At 46.1% G+C, this 21,284-nt stretch overlaps 1 protein-coding gene and 2 non-coding genes across 5 annotated transcripts; 1 reads left to right on the plus strand and 2 right to left on the minus strand.

Annotated features, from left to right (window-relative positions):
* The first annotated feature begins 9,427 nt into the window (after positions 1 to 9,427).
* ERAL1 (Era like 12S mitochondrial rRNA chaperone 1) lies at positions 9,428 to 15,931 on the plus strand. Of its 3 annotated transcripts, none has more exons than XM_007507872.3 (11): positions 9,428 to 9,577; positions 9,972 to 10,109; positions 11,329 to 11,456; positions 11,566 to 11,643; positions 13,865 to 13,911; positions 14,252 to 14,313; positions 14,496 to 14,608; positions 14,695 to 14,931; positions 15,058 to 15,207; positions 15,280 to 15,360; positions 15,448 to 15,931. In XM_007507872.3, exons 1-11 carry the CDS (start codon positions 9,499 to 9,501, stop codon positions 15,568 to 15,570), a joined length of 1,236 nt encoding a protein of 411 aa, XP_007507934.2. In that variant the 5' UTR covers positions 9,428 to 9,498; the 3' UTR covers positions 15,571 to 15,931. The 3 variants fall into 3 exon arrangements, with proteins under 3 accessions (XP_007507934.2, XP_056675513.1, XP_056675514.1); XM_056819536.1 differs by having other exon boundaries at positions 9,464 to 9,600; XM_056819535.1 differs by having other exon boundaries at positions 15,280 to 15,931.
* Positions 15,932 to 16,023: 92 nt separating this feature from the next.
* MIR451 (microRNA mir-451) lies at positions 16,024 to 16,085 on the minus strand. The gene has a single exon (NR_032180.1). It is a non-coding gene; the product is annotated as a microRNA mir-451 (primary transcript).
* Positions 16,086 to 16,138: 53 nt separating this feature from the next.
* MIR144 (microRNA mir-144) lies at positions 16,139 to 16,223 on the minus strand. The gene has a single exon (NR_032179.1). It is a non-coding gene; the product is annotated as a microRNA mir-144 (primary transcript).
* Positions 16,224 to 21,284: the final 5,061 nt, after the last annotated feature.

Below are 21,284 nucleotides of genomic sequence, written 5' to 3' on the forward strand. Positions count from 1 at the left end.
TTATCAAAAAATACGAACAGTTCTCAAAAGAATTGCAAACCATTAACATCCATGTGATACAATGTTCCAAATCATTAACAAAAAAGAGGAACAAAAATCAAGTCACCCACACCTAGCAAATTGTGTATTATGACAAAAGATTGAAATATTCAACAAAGAAGTTGTAGAAATTCAGATGCTAACTAATACATTATTAAGGGAGGTAGGAAGTCATTTAACCAGACTGGAAAGCAAATTGTAGTTAAGAAAACAAAGCTACTAAAAAGTGTGTTTCCTATGAGCCAGAGATTCTCCTCTAGGCATATGTCCCCCAAGGAGGTGGATCCATATACATCCAACTATCTATATCAGCTCTGTGTGGTAGCAGATAATTGAAGGAAGAGGAATAAAGTAGATTCCTATTGACTGGGAAATGGCTAAACAAATTGTGGCACATGGAAGTAATAGAATATTCGTGTGCTGCAAAAAACGATGACTATGATAAATATAGAATCTTGGACTTACAGGAAATGATGCCAAGGGACATAAACAGAGGCAGGAGAATAATAGACAAAATGACTAGAATAATGCAAATGGAAAGAACCATCACAAAGCAATAAAAGATAAGTATTGCAAAATTGCTAAGAACTAGGTTAGCCCCAAAGAAGAGCTGGGAGAAGACATCTCCCCTTACTTGTAGGCAGAGGTATAGGTGTGGATCACTGCATATATGTCATATATGTCATCTACCTCTTGGATTTCCTGTGATAACAACTCAATCTATATTCCCTGCTGAACTTCTTAAGAATATTTCTGCCCCTCTGGCTCCCTTCTCCTCACTGGTTCGAATTTCAAAGGGAATTCCAAGTCCTGAGACAGCCTCTCACTACCACCTGCTTCATTCCCTAAGAAACAACCCCTTCTCCAACCCTGAAGTGAAAGGCTAGTTCCTTAGTGAATGCTTCTGGAAGACAAGTCAATCAGCCAACAAGCATTTACTATGTGCCATGGTAGCAGAGGAGACTGACAAATGAGACAATATAAGATAGACAGTCAGTCATTCAGGGGCAGTGAGGTAGCTCAGTGGATAAAACACCAGACCTGGAGATGGGAGGTCCTGGGTTCAAATCATATACTTCCTAGCTGTATAACCCTGGGCAAGTCACTTAACCCCAATTGCCTAGCCCTTATCACTTATTCTGCTTTGAAACGGATGATTCTAAGGCATAAGGTAAAGGTTAAAAAAAAAACAGGTCAGTTTTTCAGACAATAAAGATTTCTAAGAGCCTTCTATGTGCCAGGAACTTTGCTAATTACTAGATATACAGAGAAAGACAAAAGGCAGTCCCTGCTCTCAAAGACCTCATAGTCTGATAGCAATAGCATGTGAACAACTATGCACAAATAAGATACAAACAGGGTAAGTTGGAGGTAATATCAAAAGAAGGCACTAGCATTAAGGGGAAAGATACGGAAACATTTTTATATATTTTTTTATTTTACTTGGTCAATTTCAAACATTATTCCTTGGTTACAAAAATCATATTCTATTCCTCCCTCCCCTCCTCCCACCCTTCCCAGAGCCGATGTGCAATTCCACTGGGTTTTACATGTGTCATTGATCAAGACCTATTTCCATAGTATTGACATTTGTACTAGGGTGATCATTTAGAGTCTATATCCCCAATCATATCCCCTCGACACATTGTAATCAAGCAGTTGTTTTTCTTCTGTTTCTGCTCCCACAGTTCTTCCTTTGGATGTAGATAGTGTCCTTATGGAAGCATTTTTAGCTTTTCACTAAGGGGGTTTTAGGTCTCAAGACTCTTTTCATGATAAGATAAATATTTTGGAATAAGGCCTTACTATAGGAGGTAGCTAGGTGGCTCAATAGATTAAAGCCAAGCCTAGAGGCAGGAGGTCCTGGTTTCAAATCTGACCTTTCTAGCTGTGACCCTGGGCAAGTCACTTATCCCCCATTGCCTAGGTTTCTGCCTCAGAACTGATACTTAGCATCAATTCTAAAATAAAAAGTATAAAGATTTAAAATCAATCTAAGGGGGGGATGACAATAAAACAAAAGGAATAAGAAAATACAGAGAAGAAGTTTAATGAAAGAACTATGGGGAGGGGGGAACTAGGGAAAAAACAGGTCATATATCTTTCACCTTGGGCTAAGAAAAAGATAAAATAGATCATTTCAACTGCATGTAATTGAAAAGTTTTTGTGAAAACAAAATTAATACAACTTGGATTAAAAGGAAAGATGCCATTTGGGGAAAAATAACTTTGCATCAAAATATCTCTAATAAGGATCTAATGATAGAATTAACAGAAAATGTATAAGACCAAGAATCATCCTCCTACCAATGGTCAAATAATATAAACAAAAAGTTCACCAAAGAGCATTTGCAAACAATTAACAATCAAATTAAAATGTGTTGCAAATCACTAATAATAAGGATATATAAGGATAAATAATAAGGAAATAATAAGGAAAAGGCAACACAAGGAAAAAACTGAGGCTTTATTTGCCTCAACTCAGCAACTTAGCAAAGATGACAACAGTCAGTGTTGGTGGAAAGCCAAGCACATGAACTAGCTAGAAAACTTGGAATTATTTTACAAAAGTGATTCAAACAGCCATACCCTTTTACTTAGACATATTAAGATAGAAAGTTCCTAAATACACCAAAAATATTAACAGTAGTTTTTGGTATCAAATAACTAGGCAAGAAGAGCTAAATAAATTAGCATGCATGAATATGATGGAATATTACTGCTCCATAGAAATAATTAATTTGAAGAATTCAGAGAAGTATAGGAAGATTTATAGGAACTGATGCGGCATGAAGTAAGTAGAATCAGGAGAAAATGTACACAATGACTTCAATAATGTAACTACAAAGAATACAAATACCAAAACTAACAATTGTGAAATTATAATGACTATGCTTGTCTTCTAGGAAAAGATGGGAAAATGCATTTCCTGTCTTTCTTTGCAGAGTTGGTGAGGAACACCTGCATATGCTATCAGGCTTAGTTGATGTGTTCATTAATTTTCCTGAATAGTTTTTCCTCCCTCTTTTTTATTTTGTTACATAGAATGGCTCTCTGGAAATGAAAGTAGCATAAGAATAAAAGCTGTCAATACAATTTTTAAAAAAGAAAAAGTACAATGGGAAATTCAAGAAGAGAGAGATCTCTTTCATGCAGAGGGGATCAGGGAAGGCTTCACAGAATAAATGGGACTTGTCTCGAAGGTAAATGGAACAATTAAGATTCTGATAAAGCAAATGGATGGAGTGGATTGGTAAGTGGGGCTAAACTGATGAAGCGGCAAGAAGTTGGCCCAAAACTAAAATAGAGTAAATAGAACTGATGAATTGTTGAGACAACTTTGAAATACTTGAGAACTCTGATCAACACAATAACCAATCACAATTCCAGAGGATCAAAGATGAATCTTTTGCTGTTGTTCAGTTATTTCAGTCAAATCTGACTCTGTGACCAATTTTGGTTTGTTAGTTTGTTTTAAAAGATACTAGAGTGGTTTGCCATTTTCTTCTCTGCCAGGCCACATAATAAGTATTAATACATGGAAAGAAACCACTCCATGTGGACGATATTTCCTCCTTCTAAGGGTCTAAGTGTGACCCCCAATAAACAGGCCTTGGTCTTTGGCTTTTTGACTCATTTAAAAATTAAATTTCAGGAAGCTTTTTCACTCTTTAATATTTGTAAAGTGCTTAGCATAGCATCTGGCACACAGTAGGCAGTTAATAAATGCCTTTTTTCCTTTCTTTTCCATTTTAGGTGAAGAAAACAATTTCCAATTTTGATTGAGAGTACAAACTACAGAAATCAGGTCTAAATCCAGGCTAGGTTTGGCAGCTAGGGTTAACATCAAAGAACAAGGAGTAACCTTCAGGAGTATATGTCCACGTAGGTGAACCTATGGCATGCATGCTCCCTTCCCCTCTCCATGTGTGCCTGAGGACATTTCTGACATCACCTGTCCTTCTGCCCAAAAGTCCAATGGGAGTGCTTCCTCCTTCCCCTGACTGGAGTAAGGGAGAAGACTCACATTTGATCTAAGGATTGCAGTTTGGGCATTCGGTCTCTAAAAGGTTTGCCATCACTGGTATGGGTGAACTAGTGTTCCTTATATATGGGTAAAAGCCCAGATTGTAATTATTCTTACATGAAAGATCAATAGAATATCTTGATGCTTTTTAAGACATGAGAAGAATAACAATAATCTAGCTATAAGCTGCAATTAGTGAAATTTTGCTGTTTGAAGAAAAGTCTCTTAGGACTAATCTACTTACTGCTCTTCCAAGTTTTGATTTCAGGTATAAGTGTCTGACCTCTCATGAGGCCATTAGTTCATCATTCAAGGGAAATGCCATGTTTTCCTGCAGTCTGAGGATTGCTTCTGGGAAAATTGAAGGAATGACCTTGCAAAGGTGAAAGTAGGATTCTCCTTATTAAGCCTCTTCATCTTGGTAAACAAGATATTTTCCACCTAAGTATATCTGAGGCTGGTTGTAATACTGTATAGCTTATGCTGAGTTTTCCTGTGTGATTGGCTGTTGACTATGACTCATACTTGTAATCAGCAGAACTATAGAACAGTATTGATACTGTTAAGACCTTCCTTTTTTCCTCACACAGCAAATGCCTTGTCATACACATAAGAGATAAACCCCATTGGTTACTTAACTGAAGATTACATGGTAGGATAGTTCTACTATAGTACAAATATTAGAGACCATTCTAACCCTGTTAACAATAGAGGAGACATTCCCCTGACCTCAATCGATAGGGTATTTAGTTTATAGAGATCAATATTACAACATCCTTTCATTATTTTAATATCATCTTAATATCTTCCCAAAGGGGGGATCAATTAGAATCAAATTTAGATGAAGATAAAAAATGAATAAAGACGATAAAGAAAAATGTAAATTTTTTTAAAATTAAATGGAGCACACAATTTTGAGGAGCAATAAGATTGAGGAGCAATAAGAATCATTGATTTTCAAGTACAAATGACTTTCATAGACTAGTCAGACATTTTCCTTTCCTTTTATGAGTTTTTATTTATTTTTTTACTTTTAAACATTTTTTTATTTGTTCATTTTCAAATATTATTCCTTGGAAACAAAGATCATTTTCTTTTCCTCCCCCTTTTATGAGTTTTTAAGAACTGTTTTGTAAAGGATTATAAAGGATATACTTAGGAACCTCTGCATCAAACAATTAGCCTTCTATGAAGACTCATCTTCAGAACTGCAGTCAATTGAGACCTACTCTAGAATAAGATCATTAAGAAGTTGTTTCCAGGGAACAGTAGAATATCTGAGACATCTGAAACTCAACTGGAGATCAAAAGGATGTTGGGAGTGGGCTACTAGGATACAAAGGCACTTGATCATTGTATTACTTAGAGGACTTGGAACTTCTACACTCCCCCTATGCCATTTTCTCTGTAAGGTGAACTTACCAAAGGGGACTGCCTCAAACAGATTTTGTCAAGGCAATAGCCATAGCACCAAAGCATGGGAGCCTATTTCTAGCTGCCATCACTGCATGCACAAGGGGAAGACACGGGAGGCTTATTACCTTTTGCTGGGACATGTGTAAGAGTCAACTGACACTAATAATCAAATCACTCATGGCTGGCTTTCTATAGTGTTGAATTTTGTAAGAGTTGCTTTCCATTGCCCCATTACTAATCAAATTCCAAGGAATGTAATCAGACTGCTCATATCATATTGGTTTATGGGTGGTAATTCAATGGAGATATGGCTCCATAGAATCAGAGGGAAGGAATATGAAATTGAGTATTGATTACTGATCAATAGTTACTGATTGATGAATAGTTAAGAATTTTAGTAATCACTATAACCAATTTCTAGGGCTTAGATTTAGATTCATTTTGTGTAGCTCTTGGCGGAAAAGTTTGTAAGAGTTTTTGTAGGAGACTCTGCACACAACTGAGGCTGGGCTTATGTCTTTTTTTTTTTTTAATTTTAATTTTTAAATATTTTCCATGTTTCCATGATTCCTTTTCTTTCCCTCCCCACTCCCAGAGCCAACAAGCAATTCCACTGGGTTATACAAGTATTATCACTTGATACCTATTTCCATATTATCATTTTTGCTACGGAGCGATCTTTTAAAGCCTAAACCCCAAACACGCAATTGGTCTCTCTGGTGTGGGGTATCTGTTATAAGACTTTCCAGAATATGATAACTAACTCTGTGTTTCTGCTATTGCTATGGATTTTGGAGACTCCTTCTTACAAGTCAGCAAAATGTTAGCCCATCCTTGCTTCTATTAACCAATAGACTTAGTTTAGTTTGTGTCCCTGGACCTCATGTAACCACCAAATAGTATAAAAAGCTGCTTTGATTGTAAGGAGTGTCTGCTTTGAGTGTAAGGAGGGGCCATTGATCTCTGTTCTTGGCATTTGCTAGTCTTGCAAATAGATTATGCTCAGACTTTTGTGCCTCAGTTTCTCTTTATGAAAGATTTTTATTAAACACAGTCCAACAGATAAGATGGACTTACCTGACACTTGTGCCACCTATGGACATGAACTTGGTGAAACCAATGGTATGTAGGAAGTGTATTTATTAATTTGAGCCCGCTGTCCCAGAAACTGAAGTGGTAGTGGTGGTGGTATAGAGGAGAGAATTCCCTTGAAGTATGGGGGAAATATTCTTACTATATCTTTGAAGTAAATATCTTTTTGTAAAGTCAGTCTTTAACTCGTTAAATAAAACAGGGGTTCTAGTCCCTGGCTCCCTAACAATGGGGAGAACAGTCCGTGGGGGTTCTAAGTCACACAAACTGTTTAGGGTTTCCTTTTAGAACAATGAAGGGAAGAGTTGCAATCTAGCTCTGGGAGAGAGCTCCATAACTAAGGGAAATTGGGCAACGACATATTTCTACCACAGCCTAGTATTTGAAGTGTAGGCTGCTCCCTTTCTAGAGGAGAAAATGAAGGGACTCCATACTCCAGACTGTTAGGGAACAGATGCAAGGCTTCATTGGAATCAAATAGGCATTTGGGTTGGAGGAGGTGCAGAAACATGACCCTTGTCATTATGTTGGAGAGTGGAGGAGTGTTACATAGATGAGAAAGGGAAGGGAAAGGACAGCTGTATAATTAGAACTTAAAAACAGATTGGAGGCTCTTCCTGAAAAAGGAGTGAGCTGCATTCTCTGAGGTGGAAGAAGCTGCTTTTCCTACCAAGGATGACCTGAGAATAATAATAATAATAATAGTTAGCATTTCTACACACTTGAATATTTTAAAGTATTTCCAATATTGCCTCATTTTCTCCTCTCAAAAATCCTGGGAGGTAGGTGCTACAATTATTTTACAGATGAGGAAATGAGGCAAAGGTTAAGTGACTTGGCCAGGGTCCCATAAGTACTAATTATCTGAGGCCAAATTTGAACTCAGTTCTTCCAAATTCTAGGATCATCACTCTAGCTGCTGCACAACCTAGCTGCCTAGGAACCCAGAAGCTAAAGGTCAGAGGTGAGACAGTTAACATTTTTGGTAATTCTATGCCGAGGGGGACTGTGGCAAGCACTTTTCAACCTGGTAACAGCAACAGAGCATTCTGATGTCTTGACAGAATATGTATCTAAGATGTCACAGAGAACCTCCCAAAATCTGATGAAAGGCCATATGGTATAGTGGACACAGAGCCTCCCTTAGAACCTGGAACTGGATTTAAGGACCTCCACCTCCAAACACACACACACACACACACACACACACACACACACACACACACACTCTAACTGATACCTTCAGGGGCAGGTTTTTTTTACTTCTTTTGCTTTAGATAACTCTAATTTTTGAGAAGCAACTTAGTGTGATAGTAACAAGAGTGCTGGCACAGAATCAGGGACCCGTGGCTCTAACTATGTCCTTTTCTGGCTCTAAATTTATGATTCATCAAAACAGATAATAATTATCCACTTCTGGCAATTCAAGTGAGCATGAATGATAATGCCAGAATGCACCTTAATTTTTTTTGCAAATGATTATAAAATCTTGAGAAAGAAACTGAAGATCGTAAGTGTAACAGATCATGTTTTCCTCAATGTTACTGATCAAAGACAGAAGAAAAGAAAAATTAGTTTGGGAAATGAACAGCTAGATAAGAAGGTAATGTTTGAGAATGGGATCTGGACTTCTAGATCACAGCTTAAAATATGGTGATGACATATCTTTTTCCAAAGAGGGAATACTTTTTTAAAAAGCTGGTAAAAATGTATTTGCCTGGGGGTAGTCGGGTGGTTCAGTGGTTAGAATACTAGCCTGGAGTTGGGAAGATGGAGGTTCATATCTCCCCTTGGACACTTCCTAGCTGTGTGACTCTGGGCAAGTCACTTAATCCCAATTGCCTAGCCCTTACTGCTCTTCTGTCTTAATACTTTGAATAAATACCAAGACAGAAGGTTAGGATTAAAAATATATATATATAGTTGCCTAGTTTCTTGCAAATCTAGTCAAAAGAACTTTATATTAAAAAGAATAGAGAAAGAAAAGATTGGCCTTGTCTATCTCTCTACCATAGAGAACAGTTTCAATGTTGTTGAGATACTCAAAAAGAGACAAAATCCAAGAAAGGACACAGTAGTACTAAAACCTGTGCATAAATGTATATGCCCTTAAATGCAAATATACTGATTCCCAAATCTTAGCTAACAAGCACTAGGAGGTCATAATGGAAAGAGCCAAATATGGCTTCTCATTTGCCCATTGGATGGGCAAACCTTACTCTGAAGAAATAGGACCTTTAGGAAAATAGTGGTGTTCATTATTAATAAAATATAATTATGAACAACTAGGTGTCACAATGGATAGAGCATTAGATCTGGAGTCAGGAAGATATCTTTCTGAATTAAAATCTGGTCTCAGATACTTACCATCTGTGAGACCTTTGGCAAGTCACTTCCCCATTTGTCTCAGTTTCCTCATCTGTAAAATGAGCCAGGGAAGGAAATAGGAAGCCACTCCAGTGTCTTTGCTAAGAAAAGCCCAAGTGAAGTCTGAACAACAAATAATCACAGAGGATGTCCTAGAAGCAGAAAGCGAACACAAGATGGGGACTGTTTGGGTACAAATCAATGGAGGGAAAAACAGAATAGGTTTATCCTGGTGTTATGGTAGGGCAGGCCACTGTAGGGACAGAGGCCATAGCGGGGAGTGAAGGAAACTGATCCCAAGAGAGGCCAGGACCTGACCTCAAAGAGATGGGGAAAGGACTCTGCGTGTCCTAGGGATGATGCAGGGGGCGCTCCAGAGAGAAGGGAGCCTGCAGTCAGGCGAGGAGAGGCTGAGCTAGGGAGGTGATTTCCCTCTCCAGCCCCACCCCCAGGAGTCCTCCAGTATCCCAGAATCCTTTGCGACCCGGCCAGTGGGGGCAGCTCTAGTTCTCACTCCAGCCCCTTCCGGACGCTTCTGGTGCATCCTGTGAGCACAGATGGCGGTTCCCTGCCGAACCGCTGCTGGGTGGATGCGGACAGCACTTGGCATCTGGCGGTCGAGCCGTGGAAGCGCCGGTGAGGACCTGCTGTGGGTGAGGGTGAGGCTTCTGAAGAAGGTCGCAACCGAAGCGCCTGGGTTTCCCCTGTCCCGCCCCCTCCGTAGCCTCGTGCCCAGACCCTGCCTTCACAACTGGCTCCGCCCCCTTGTCGCCCCGCCTCCTCCGTACCTCCTACCCCTACCGCGTTTCCACCTCTTGGCGGGGTCCCCGAGTACCCTTGTGCCCAGACCCCGCCCTAGCAATATAGCTCCGCCCCTTGTTTGCTGCTCCCCCTCGGTAGCCTCGTGCTCAAAACCGGCCTTCGCAGCATTGCCCCGCCCCCTCCTTGCTCCGCCCCGCTCGGTGTTCCCTCCTCCCTCACCCCCTAGCCCACGCCTGGGCTCAGGTTTCTTGCCCCCCCTATGTGGCAGCTGTGGCCAGAGGTTCCTGCGCAGTTCTTCCCATTCGCCGCTGCCATGGCCGAGACTCAGCTTTGGACCACTTCCTGGGGGTCGCCAAGCCAGGCTACAGCCCCGATCACCCGGCTCCTGCTGTGGCGGTGCACCAGGGTAAGTGAACGACCGACCACCCCAGGGTCTGTCTGCCATGTTGCTTTAGAAATACTTCCTTTGAGCTTCACAACAACCCACCAGGTAGGTACCACTATTATCCCCATCTTAGAGGAGGAAACTGCCTAGAGCTTAAGGAGCTTGTCCAGTGTCTGAGGCTGGATCGGAACTCATGTCTTCCTGACTGCAGGTGCAATAAGCTCTCTCTCCTCTGCACTAATCGGTTGCCAATATTGTTTTCCTTTGTAATTCTGGAGATTTTATTTCATACCTTTAAAAACTTGCTGAAAGGGCATCCATAGACTTTCCCCAGACTGCCCCAGGGGAATAGTATAATTCTTGAAACAAGGAAAGTCAAGAATCCTTGGCATAGGGTGGAGGAACAGGTAAGTATGACCCAAGGTTGAAGTGTTAATTACTAAAACTGATGCTCACTTCTTCCTTCATCAGTTTTAGCTGGAGAAATCAGGGAAAGCTTCCTGGAATAGGTGGCGCCTGAGCTGTTTTGGAAGGTAGAAAAGGATTCTGAAAGGAAAGGTTCCAGGTATGACAGAGAGAACTCATAGAGGGAGGGGGAAAACTTGGAAAAGAGAAGGTATGTGAAGGCAAATAATTACCAGCTGAGGGGTAATTGTGACCCTCGATTTGGCAATGTGACTTGGCCCGATCTGTATGGAAACTAACCTGTAGAGTCAGGATCTGAACCCAGGCCTCCTAATGAGATGATGTTTATCAGGGGCATTGTGGTTATGATCTGAATCCCTTACATTTCACAGTTTATAAAGAGCTTTCCTCTCAATGGTTCATCCCCATTAAATAGCCTCAGTGAAGGGAGGTCCCATCACTCCTACTCCAAGCTGGGTGAGTGATTGGCTTAGCTGGGACTAGGGCCCCAGGCTCCTCTTTACCAGACCTGCTTTCTGATTTCATTTCCTACATGCAAGGGGGCTTCCTCCTCTCTTTTGAACCCATATCTTCTGTCTTAGAATTCATACTCTATCAGTTCCGTGGTAGAAGAGCAGTAAGGGCTAGGCAATAAGGATTGACTTACCCAGGGTTAGCTAGGAAGCATCTGATTCTGATTTGAACCCAGGAACTCCTGACCCTAGGGCTGGCTCTCCGTGCCCTGGTGGAGGGCTCTTTTTGTAGATGCATCATACTACATATTAGTTCTCTGAGACCAGATCATGTGACTGCTTTCTTTTGTGCCTCCTCCTAGACAAGCAGGCTCTTCTTCTGGTCCATCCTCCTGATATGCCGGAGAATTCTCGGATCCTTCGAGTGGTCATCCTGGGAGCCCCAAATGCGGGGAAGTCAACACTTTCCAACCAGCTGCTAGGCCGCAAAGTATGCTGTGCCCTCCTGCCCCTGCTGTGTCACCCTTCTCTCATCGCCTCACCATCAGGGCGGGTGTTGGAAAGGGCTGGGACCTCATTCTCAGTTTTGGTCCTGCCAGGTTTTCCCTGTCTCCAAGAAGGTGCATACGACTCGCTGCCAGGCTCTAGGGGTCCTCACGGAGGAGGAGACCCAGGTGGTAAGTGTCCTGTGAACGCTCGAGTAGAATGCTGGGGGCTCTGACGGGGTGAAGCAGGGACCTTTCTGCCTAGGCCGCTGTGATCCTGGCTCTGGAGCAAATCTAGTCCTCCTGTCTGCCCCTCCCCTTGCCCAGCAGCTTCATTCTAGCCAAGTCCTTTGTCTTGTTTCTTCCTTGGACTCACAAACTTGAGTCCCTGAGTAAAGGCAGGTATCTGGAAAGAGAGGAGGGCATCACCCAAAACTCAATTCATCAGACATGCAGTAAATGCAGACTACGTACCAGGCACTGTGGGAGACACTGCGCAGTACAAAGATAAGCATAAAAACTAGCCCCTGCCTTTAGGGTACATAAAATCTGTGTCCAGACCAGTAAATACAAGCGAATGGACAGCTAAGTGGTTCCGTGTACTGAGAGCCAGACCTGAAGAGGGAGGTCCTGTGTTCAAATCTGCCCTTAGACACTTCTCAGCTGTGTGATCCTGGGCGAATCACGTAACCCCCTTAACATTCTTCTGCCTTGGAACCAATACACAGTAATGCTTCTAACACAGAAAGTACAGCTTTAAAAAAAAATACAAGTCCATTGGAGATCAGAGATGTGTGTGGGTTCCATAAAGGTTTCTGGTAAGAAAGAAATGCCCTAGAGCTGAGATGTGAAAGAAAGTGGGGTCCCTAAGAGGCAGAAGTGAGGGGAGAGGTCACCCCAAACCTGGGGAGAGCTGGGGGCAGGGAATGGGCATATAGATGCACTGCTATGAAGGGGAGTCATGGGAAATAGGACTGGAAAAGGGAGGTTGCAGCTGGATGGTGGAGGACACTGAATGCCAAGCAAAGGCATTTATATTTTATTCGAAAGGACCTGCTGAAACAATGAGAGCGTGATCTGGACACACTGTGCTTTAGGGAGATGATTTAACTTCTCTGTCAAGGCCAGAATGGAAAAGGGGTCATTAGACCCTATGGGACCTGGCCATTGATTAGATATGGGGATAAATGAGAGAGAAGGAGAGTGAGGGATGAAAACGTGTTGGGAGGAAGGGCAGGCTTGGAGGGGAAGATAATAAGTTTCTTTTTGGCTATATTGAATTGAGGTGTCAGCAGGCTGTTGCCAATGTGGGCCTGAAGTGCAAAAGAGAAATTTGGGCTGGATTTGTAGAGCTGGGTGTCATCTTCCCACAGGGTGATAATTGAACCGAAGGGGGTTGATGAAATTACCAGGAGAAAGGATATTGAGGGGGAAAGCCTTAAAGAAATCTCATGGTTGGGCAGGAACTGGAGATTGACCCTTTAAGGAGACAGCAAAGGAGCAGTCAGACAGCTGGGAAGAGAACCAAAGCTCAGGGACTGAACCGGAAAAGAGATCAAGGAGAAGGATGCCAGCGTTAAGTGAGGGCTTTGTTCCGAAAAGAACGGAAGACACCTGAGCATGTTTGACAAGAGACTGAGGATAGGGGCAGTGAGGTGGATGGTGGATAGAGAGCCAGGCCCAGACACCAAGTTCCTGGACTGAAGTCTGGCCTCAGACACTTCCTAATTCTGTGACCCTGGGCAGGTCACTTAACCCCTATTGCTCATTCTTCTGCCTTTGAACCGATACACAGTACTGATTCTAAGGTGGAATGTAAGGGTGAGTGAGAGATTGAAGGAAGGGACAGCAGACCTCCATTGGAAGGAAGGAAACTGGGATTTATGTGCTATGCAGTTTATAAATAGCATCTTGTTTGATCATCACAACCTTGTGCTGTTACTCTTTCCATTTTACAGCTGAGGCAACTGAGGCAGAGTCACACTGCCAGTGGGTATTTGAGTCTGGATCTGAACTTGGATCTTCCTGGCCCAGCTCTGTGTGCCCTGTGGCACCCCCTTAGAGAAGGGAGGGGACGGGGTCAAGGCATTAGAAAGTGGGCAGCTTTGGCAAAGAGAGAAGGGCTAGTTTGTCATCCTGTTGAGGGCTGGAGGAGGTCACTTAGAGGGTTTCAGGAATGCAGGAAGGATTGGGGGGATGGAGCTCTTGGCTAAGGGGAGGAAGAGAAGAGGCGCTGTTGCAAAGAGCAGAGAAGCCTTAGGATGACTCCAAGGAGGTGTTCCAGTGAGGGATGGGAGTGGCCTTCCAGAAAAGGCTGAGGGGAGGGTGGTGTTGGGTCCTGGCCCAGGGCTTTGGACCCTTAGTGGCTGCCTCCGAGTCAGTGCTCCGAGCCTTCCCTTCTTCTTCCTTCTAGGTAATCCTGGACACTCCTGGCCTGATCAACCCAAATAAGCAGAAGAGGTAGTAATGGCAGCAAAGGGAAGGGGCCTGGTGTGGAGGGAGGACTGTCTGGTGGGGAAGAACGGTGAAAGCTTAGCTAGCATTTATAGATGCTTTGAGGTTTGCAAAGCGCTTTCCCTGGCTCTCTCATATGAGCTTCCCAAGAACCCCGTGAGGTGGGGGCTGTTCATCTTATAGATGGGGGAACTGAGACACATCAATGAAGGGACTCGTCAGGCGTCATGAGCCTTCCTAAGGCCAAATTAGCTGCTGTAGCCCCTGTGCCACTTTGCCTGACTCTCTCCCAGGAGCTCCTGGGCACCAGCCTGAATTCCTTCCATGTCTTGTATCTGCCCTCTAGGCACAACCTAGAGCTGTCCCTGCTGAAGGACCCCTGGAAGAGCATGGAGGATGCAGACCTGGGTAAGGCCCTTGTTCTGAGGGGAAGAGGAGGGTTGAAAGGGGACCAGAAGCCATTCTGTATGTGCTAGATTCCCTGGGGCCGTCATGGAGAACTGGGACGGGCCTGCGTCTTCAGTGCTATCAGCTTCTGGGAGGGCACAGAATGGGGGGGGGGGGGTGAGAGCTGCTGTTTTCCCTCCCAGTCTTGGTTCTAGTCGATGTGTCAGACAAGTGGACCAGAGGCCGGCTGCACCCCCAGGTTCTTGAGTGCTTGTCTCAGTTTCCCCAAGTGCCCAGCGTCCTGGTGATGAATAAGGTGAGCTAGATCCTGAGAAAGAATCACCAGCCCCCCCCCTTCCCTCTGGCCTTCCCGGGTGCCCTGATTCCCTTCCTTCTGCCCAGGTGGATTGCTTGAAGCCCAAGTCTGTCCTTTTGGAGTTGACAGCAGCCCTCACAGAAGGTGTCGTTGGTGGCAAAGACCTGCAGGTGAAGCAGGCCTGGCCAGCTTCTGAAAGCCGGAGGGCCCCCGGCAAGTCGGACCCAAGGGCCTCTCGGGGCCCCCAGAGGCTTGGCTGGCCCCACTTCCAGGAGATCTTCATGCTCTCCGCCCTGCAGCAGGAAGATGTAGAGACCCTGAAGGTCAGTCTGGCCCTGCCCCCGCCCCCATTGGCACCATTGGCACCTAGGTCTTCTGCCTTGGGCATGGCCTTGGGGCACGAAAGGGGCTGGAGGCCCTGGTGCCAAGCGTGTTTTTCTGGCCCACAGCAATACCTTCTGGCACAGGCCCAGCCAGGGCCCTGGGAGTTCCACAGTGAAGTGCTCACCAGCCAGACCCCCCAGGAGATCTGTGCCAACATCATTCGGGAAAAGCTCCTGGAGCACCTGCCTCAGGAGGTGCCCTACAGTGTGCACCAGGTACAGGGCTTGGCCGTGGGGGCCTGCAGGGTTGGGGTTTGGGCCCAGCCAACTCGAGTCTCCTCCTGGCAGGAGATGATCATGTGGGAAGAGGATCCCAGTGGGAGGCTTGTGATCCTGCAGAACTTGCTCGTGGCTAAGGAGTCCCACTTGGTGAGTGGGGGCGGGGGGGCCAAGGGCTGGACAGCGGCCCCTGTCCCTCTCCCCTTCCCCGGCCCTCACTCTCTGGCCTGTCCACAGAGGATGCTGATCGGACAAAATGGGCAAGTGGTCAGCCAGCTGGCGCAGGAGGCCAGTGAGGACCTGGAGAACGTTTTCCTCCGGGACGTGCAGCTGCGCCTCTCCGTGAAGCTCCTCAGGTGACCTTTGCTCCCCACCCCAGGCCATCGGCCACCCAACTGCTCAAGTACAGGAGGGGCTGCCCAGGCACGAGCACCTGGTGACTCGTTCTGGAGGGCACCGATACCCATAGGCTGCCCCGACAGGAGTCAGGCACGGACCAGAGACCCTCCTCCTGGCCGCAGCACCCCCATCCGTCCATGAGGGCCTCAGGCCTAGGCAGCTCCTGGCGTTGCCCGAGCCGGGGCTCGGCTCTCCCCTCATCCCGAGCCTCCTTGCTCCCTGGACAGGGCCAGACAGCTGGCAGACGCCCTTGCTGCCCCGGAGCCCATCCTCCCCCATCCCCTTCTCTGGCTCGCGGGGGACAATAAAATGACAGAAGAGAGTTGGAGTTCTCGCTTTTATTCACAAAGTGCCAGCCAGCCTCCCTCCCCTTCCCCCGACGTCCTGCGCAGGTCCGGCTCCGGCACCGACACTCAGCGCAGCGGGAGAACCCTTACCATTACTAAACACAGTAATGGTAACGGTTTCCCCGCCAGGCTGCCCTGTGCCCACCGAGGCCTCCATCCGGTCGTGCTGGGCTCTGGAGCTGAGGCGGCCCTCGCCAGTACATCATCTATACTGTAGTGTCTCATTGCAAACTTACAGTATACGATGATATCCCGGCCTGGGCCCCGCGCCACATCCACGTCCTCCCCGCCTCCTGGGAGCCACCTAGACACCCCCCAAAGGGACACTCAGGAGGGGGAGGGGAGGGGGCGAGCTGGGGGACAGAAGGGGCTTACCTGGTGCTGCTGGGGCCTTCGGGCTCCCCTTCTCCCCCTCACTGCTCCAGCTGCTCTCTTATACCCATTGGCCCCTCCCCTCGGGTGGGGTCCCCTGCCGCCCTGGGGGGGGGGAGGGGAGTCACCCTTGGCTGGCCTCCACGCCTTAACCCTTCCTGTGCTGGAGCAGGGATCCGCTCACCCCTTTCTGCTGAATTGGGCCCTTCCCTCTGTACCCCACTCTCTTGATGTGGAGAAACGGAAGCTCTTGGTGAGCCCCAGGGGAGTCAAGCTGAGGCCCAGGCCCCCCCTCTGGGGCAGGGGGCTCAGACTGGAAGGAGGGCAACTTGTGTACAATTCCCTGACCTTTATTAGCCCTGTGATCCCAGTGGGGAAATGCCACGGGCTGTCCACTCTTTAAGGGAATGAAAAACATTCATTTTAAAAAGAAGTGGATTCAGAGGACATTGAGGTGGCACAGTGGATAGAGTCAGGAGCTCCTGGGTTTAGCTCTGGCCTCAGACACTTCCCAGCTGTGTGACCCTGAGCAAGTCACCGAACCCCCATGGCCCTGCCTTGGAGCCAATTCCCAGTATTGATTGTAAGATGAAAAATAAGGTTTGTTTTTTTTAAAGTCTATAGATGGGGACAGCTAGGTGGCCTAGAGACAGGAGGTCCCGGGTTTGAATTTGGCCTCATACTTCCTAACTAGGTGACCCTGGCCAAGTCCCTTACCCCTCATTGACTAGCCCTTATCTCTCTCTTCTACCATGAACTGATACTTACTTAGTATTGATTCTAAGATGGAAGGTCAGAGTTTAAAAAAAGGGGGGGGGGGGTTGTGGATGTAAGTGGCCTAGAGACAGGAGGTTCTGGGTTCAAATGTGACCTCAGATATTTCTAGCTGTGTGACCCAAAGCAAGCCATTCAACCCCAACTTAAGTCCTTATCTTTCTTCTGCCTTGGAACCAATACACAGTATTGATTCATCTAAGACAGAAGGTAAATAAATAATCATTAATTTTATTTATTTTAATGAACACAATTAAAAAATAAAGTCACAGAATGATTTGTTCTGGAACTGAGGAGAACAGAGAACCAGGAGGAGAGATATCAAGCAAAACCCTCCCCAGATACTTTAAAACAAACAAAATCATCCAACAGAAACTCATCAACACAGCAGGACCCTCCAGGCCACATCCTGTCTCCCATGAATGGGCCTTTGAGGATGTCGAACACTTCAGCTTCTTTCCCCTCCAGAATGGCCGTGCCTTCCAAACAGCTCTTTAGATTTCATTCCAAGTTGATGATGCAGAAAAGTAGTGCTTTCTCCTGTCCGCCCCATCATTTGGGAATTGTGGGGAAGCATCGGGCGTCTCACCTTCGGATACTGCAGCAGGCCCTGGCATGAGTCAGAAAGGGAAGGAGTCTGACCATTACTCAGTGAATTTGCCCCATGGAGTCTGTGGGCTAGAAGAGCCCTTAGTAACCGCCGGTCACCCCCAAAACCTTTTCTTGAATCCTGCAAGGCCTGGGGAGAGAGTTGTGGCAAGGGTAGGACAGGAGACATTGAGCCTGTGTTCAGGGTTCAGGCGATGCCCGCTTGTACTCAGACCTTGAGCTGCCACAGAATTCATGCGGCTCAAAGCTCAGCCCCTTTAGAAATGGGTGTCCATAGACAGAAGCAGAGGAAGACGGATAAAAAGGAGGAAAGAACTACATTAAAGGCCTCTGTCTCCCATAAACTCAGTCTCAGAGCTGGAAGGGACTGCAGAGGCTGCCAGGGCTGCCCCCTCCCCCCATTTTACAGAAACTGAGGCCCAGGGGTTAAGTGAGATCTTGAGGGCCCAGATAACATCCCTATGGCCCAAGGAGGACTCATCAAATGCCCTTTTTAGCTATCCTGGACTCTGGAGGAGCCACCAAGTCCTTCAGGCAAACCCCCATTTCATCTACGAGCAATTAGACGGCGCTGGAACATAGTAGGAGCTCTTGTTTCTTTTTTTGAAACTCTTCCCATCCATCTTGGAATCCATACTGTATACCAGCTCTAAGGCAGAAGAGTGGTCAGGGCTAGGCAATGGGGGTTAAGGGACTTGCCCAGGGTCACCCAACTGGGAAATGTCTGAGATTAGATTTGAACCCAAGACCTCCCCATCTCTAGGCCTGGCATTCCTATCTACTGAGCCACCCAGCTGCTCTGGTTCTTGTTTCTTAATGCTGCCTATGCCAGTCCCTGCCCGGGTACAAGTACCACTAGCTTCTTTTGAACATTAAAATCTAAACCTCAACCCACCATCGGCCTGGGCCACTGTCCAGTCCCGGGATCTTGCCTAGAACACAACTAAACTCTAGAACTGGACAGAACAAGAGTGTGGGGGAGGGAAAGGCAGGGAGGCCCACAGCCACATCCCAACAGAGCTCAGGGACACTTTGCTCCCTCCAGAATTAGGAGGCTGGAGCCTAACCTGGGGTGGGGCTGACCGGCGGCAGGGATCCTGATAAACCACCAGTCTGCTATCAGGGAGGGTGTTGGGACCCCCTGCTTATCAGGAGCCTGCAAGGCCCAGGCCAGAGCTGAAGCCAGTATTCCCCGCCCAGGGCTAAGCCTGCTCCCCCTCCCCGCCTCCTCCCACAGCAGAAAGGTGTTTCTCCATCCTGCTTGGGCAGAAATGGGGGGCTGCGAGGGGAGAAAAGGTGGGTTAGTTTTACATTCTGAAAGAAGTGCCAAGTGGTAAGAATCTTGGTTTCCTTCCCCATCATCAACCCAAGAGGCAAAGGTTCATGGTCTTGCTTCATAGATGAGGGAGATCTGTCCTCAGGATGCTCCTGGACCCAAAGTCTAACCTTTGCCTCAGTTTCCTCATCTGTCAAATGAGCCAGAGAGGACAATGGCAAACCTCTCCAGTATCTTATTTGTATATCGCTCAGCTGTCAAAAGAGATGGAGGGGGAAATGGCCAACCCTTCCAGTATCTTAGCTGTGTGTCCCTGAGGATGAGGCACTTCACCCTGTTTGCCTCAGTTTCCTCATCTGTCAAAGAGATGGAGAAGGAAATGGCCAACCCCTCCATTATCCTCGCCAAGAAAACCCAAAGATCCCAAAGAGTCAGACAACTTTGGTGAACAAGGGAAGATTCATCTCTGTTCCTCTGGAACTGTGGTTGGCTATCGCATGGATCCAAGTTCTCAAGGACTTCCAAGTTGGTTTTCTCTCTCGTCCCCCTGCTTCTGCTCCCTTCACTCCGCACCTGTTCCCAAAGGTCTTCCCACTTTCCTCTTAGGCTGTCCATTTTGTCATTTCCCCTGGCACAATCCCCGTCCATCCCCTCAAGCATCACAGCTTGGTTAGCCATTCCCCAACGGTGAGCACGCCATTCATTGCCAGCCTGGGGCTCCTATAAAACGATATCCTCTCTGCATCAACCTCCCAGGTGCAGAGATGGAGAATGTTGCCCACACTGCCTTTTTTTTCCTTAAAATTTTTTTCAATTACATGAGAAATCTGTTTTCAACAATTGTTTTCTGACACTTTGCAATTCTGATTCTCTCCCTCCCTGCCTTCCTCCTGTCCGCTACCCCAAATGGCAAATAGTCCGAGAGAGGTTATGCCAGTGTTTTCATGGCAAACCTTTCAGAAATGACTTACATGGGGACTAACCTTATGAAATGACTTATTCTTCTTTCTCTTAAAGAATTCTTGGTTCTCAGGAATGGGTTATGGGAGGAGAGGAAGGGAAGGATCTCTCTAGAAATGAAGGTACTGGGGGCAGGTGGGTGGCTCAGGTGTAGAGACAGAAGGTCCTGGGTTCAAATCTGGCCTCAGATACTTCCTAGCTGGGTGACCCTGGGCAAGTCCCTTAACCCTCATTGCCTAGTCCATACCACTCTTCTGCCTTGGAGCCAATACACAATATTGATAGAAAGAAAGGAAAGAAAGAAAAAAGAAAGGAAGAAAGAAAGAAAGAGAGAGGAAGGAAGGAAGGAAGGAAGGAAGGAAGGAAGGAAGGAAGGAAGGAAGGAAGGAAGGAAGGAAGGAAGGAAGGAAGGAAGGAAGGAAGGAAATATAAAACTAAAAGATAGCAATGAAAAAAAGTGTACAACACTGGAAATAGCATGCAATTAGAAGCTAAGAGAGTTGCCTCAGCTACAAAATATTAATGCCATAAAGGACCTCAGTAGCCATCTAGTCCAGGGGCTCCTCACTTGGGGGTTGCAAGTGGGAATGGGGAAAAAACTTGGGCACTTCCTCTAAGTATTTACAAATATGACTCTGAGATGGGATCTCTCAGCTTCCCCAGACTGTTGTCCAAAGGGTCCCGGCCACGTAAGAGAGTGAAGAAGCCTTGCTCCATGGTCCAGTAGGTGTTTAATAAAGCTCTGCTGGTCGACCAACTAATAGATGAGGGCCCTGAGGTCCAGAAGGGGAGGTGGTCTGCCTCGGTTCCTGCCCCTAGAAAGTGACAAAACCCTTTGGCATTTGAACTTGGGGGCTTCCCATCCCAACCTCTGGGCTCCAAGCTGACTCACTGACATCAACAAACATTTCTTGAGGAACTCCTGTATGCAGAGCCAGAGTCTAGATGGGAGACGGAGGGCTTACGGTCCAGTGACACTCAAGTATCCCGGGTCATAAAAAAGAGCTTCACCAAATGGACCAAAGTTACAAAACAAAGCATCAGGCCAGATTGGAAGAACTGGCTGGTCTCCATGGAGTGGGGACAACAAGAGAGATGTGAGAGAAATCGAGGAAGAATAAAGGGGGACCCAACTTGGAGGGGACAGAAGGATGGAGAAAGATGGCCATGAGGCAGTAGAGTCAGTCAGGAAGACTTAAGTTCCAATCTGCCCTTGGACACGTACTCTGGGCAAGTCATTTAACCTCTGTTTGCCTCAGTTTCCTTCACTGTAAAATGAAGATAATAATATTTTCTACTTCCCAGGGTTGTTGTGAAGATTAAAAATATCTTAATAC

Source organism: Monodelphis domestica, chromosome 2 (assembly GCF_027887165.1).
Source record: "Monodelphis domestica isolate mMonDom1 chromosome 2, mMonDom1.pri, whole genome shotgun sequence".
In the NCBI taxonomy this organism is placed as follows: Eukaryota; Metazoa; Chordata; class Mammalia; order Didelphimorphia; family Didelphidae; genus Monodelphis; species Monodelphis domestica.

Excerpts from the sequence above, each read along its gene's own strand:
- ERAL1 (XM_056819535.1), top strand. The coding sequence starts at position 9,499 with ATGGCGGTTCCCTGCCGAACCGCTGCTGGGTGGATGCGGACAGCACTT. Across the intron at positions 10,110-11,328 it reads TGCTGTGGCGGTGCACCAGG|ACAAGCAGGCTCTTCTTCTG; the intron begins GTAAGTGAACGA and ends GCCTCCTCCTAG. Across the intron at positions 15,208-15,279 it reads TGCCCTACAGTGTGCACCAG|GAGATGATCATGTGGGAAGA; the intron begins GTACAGGGCTTG and ends TCCTCCTGGCAG.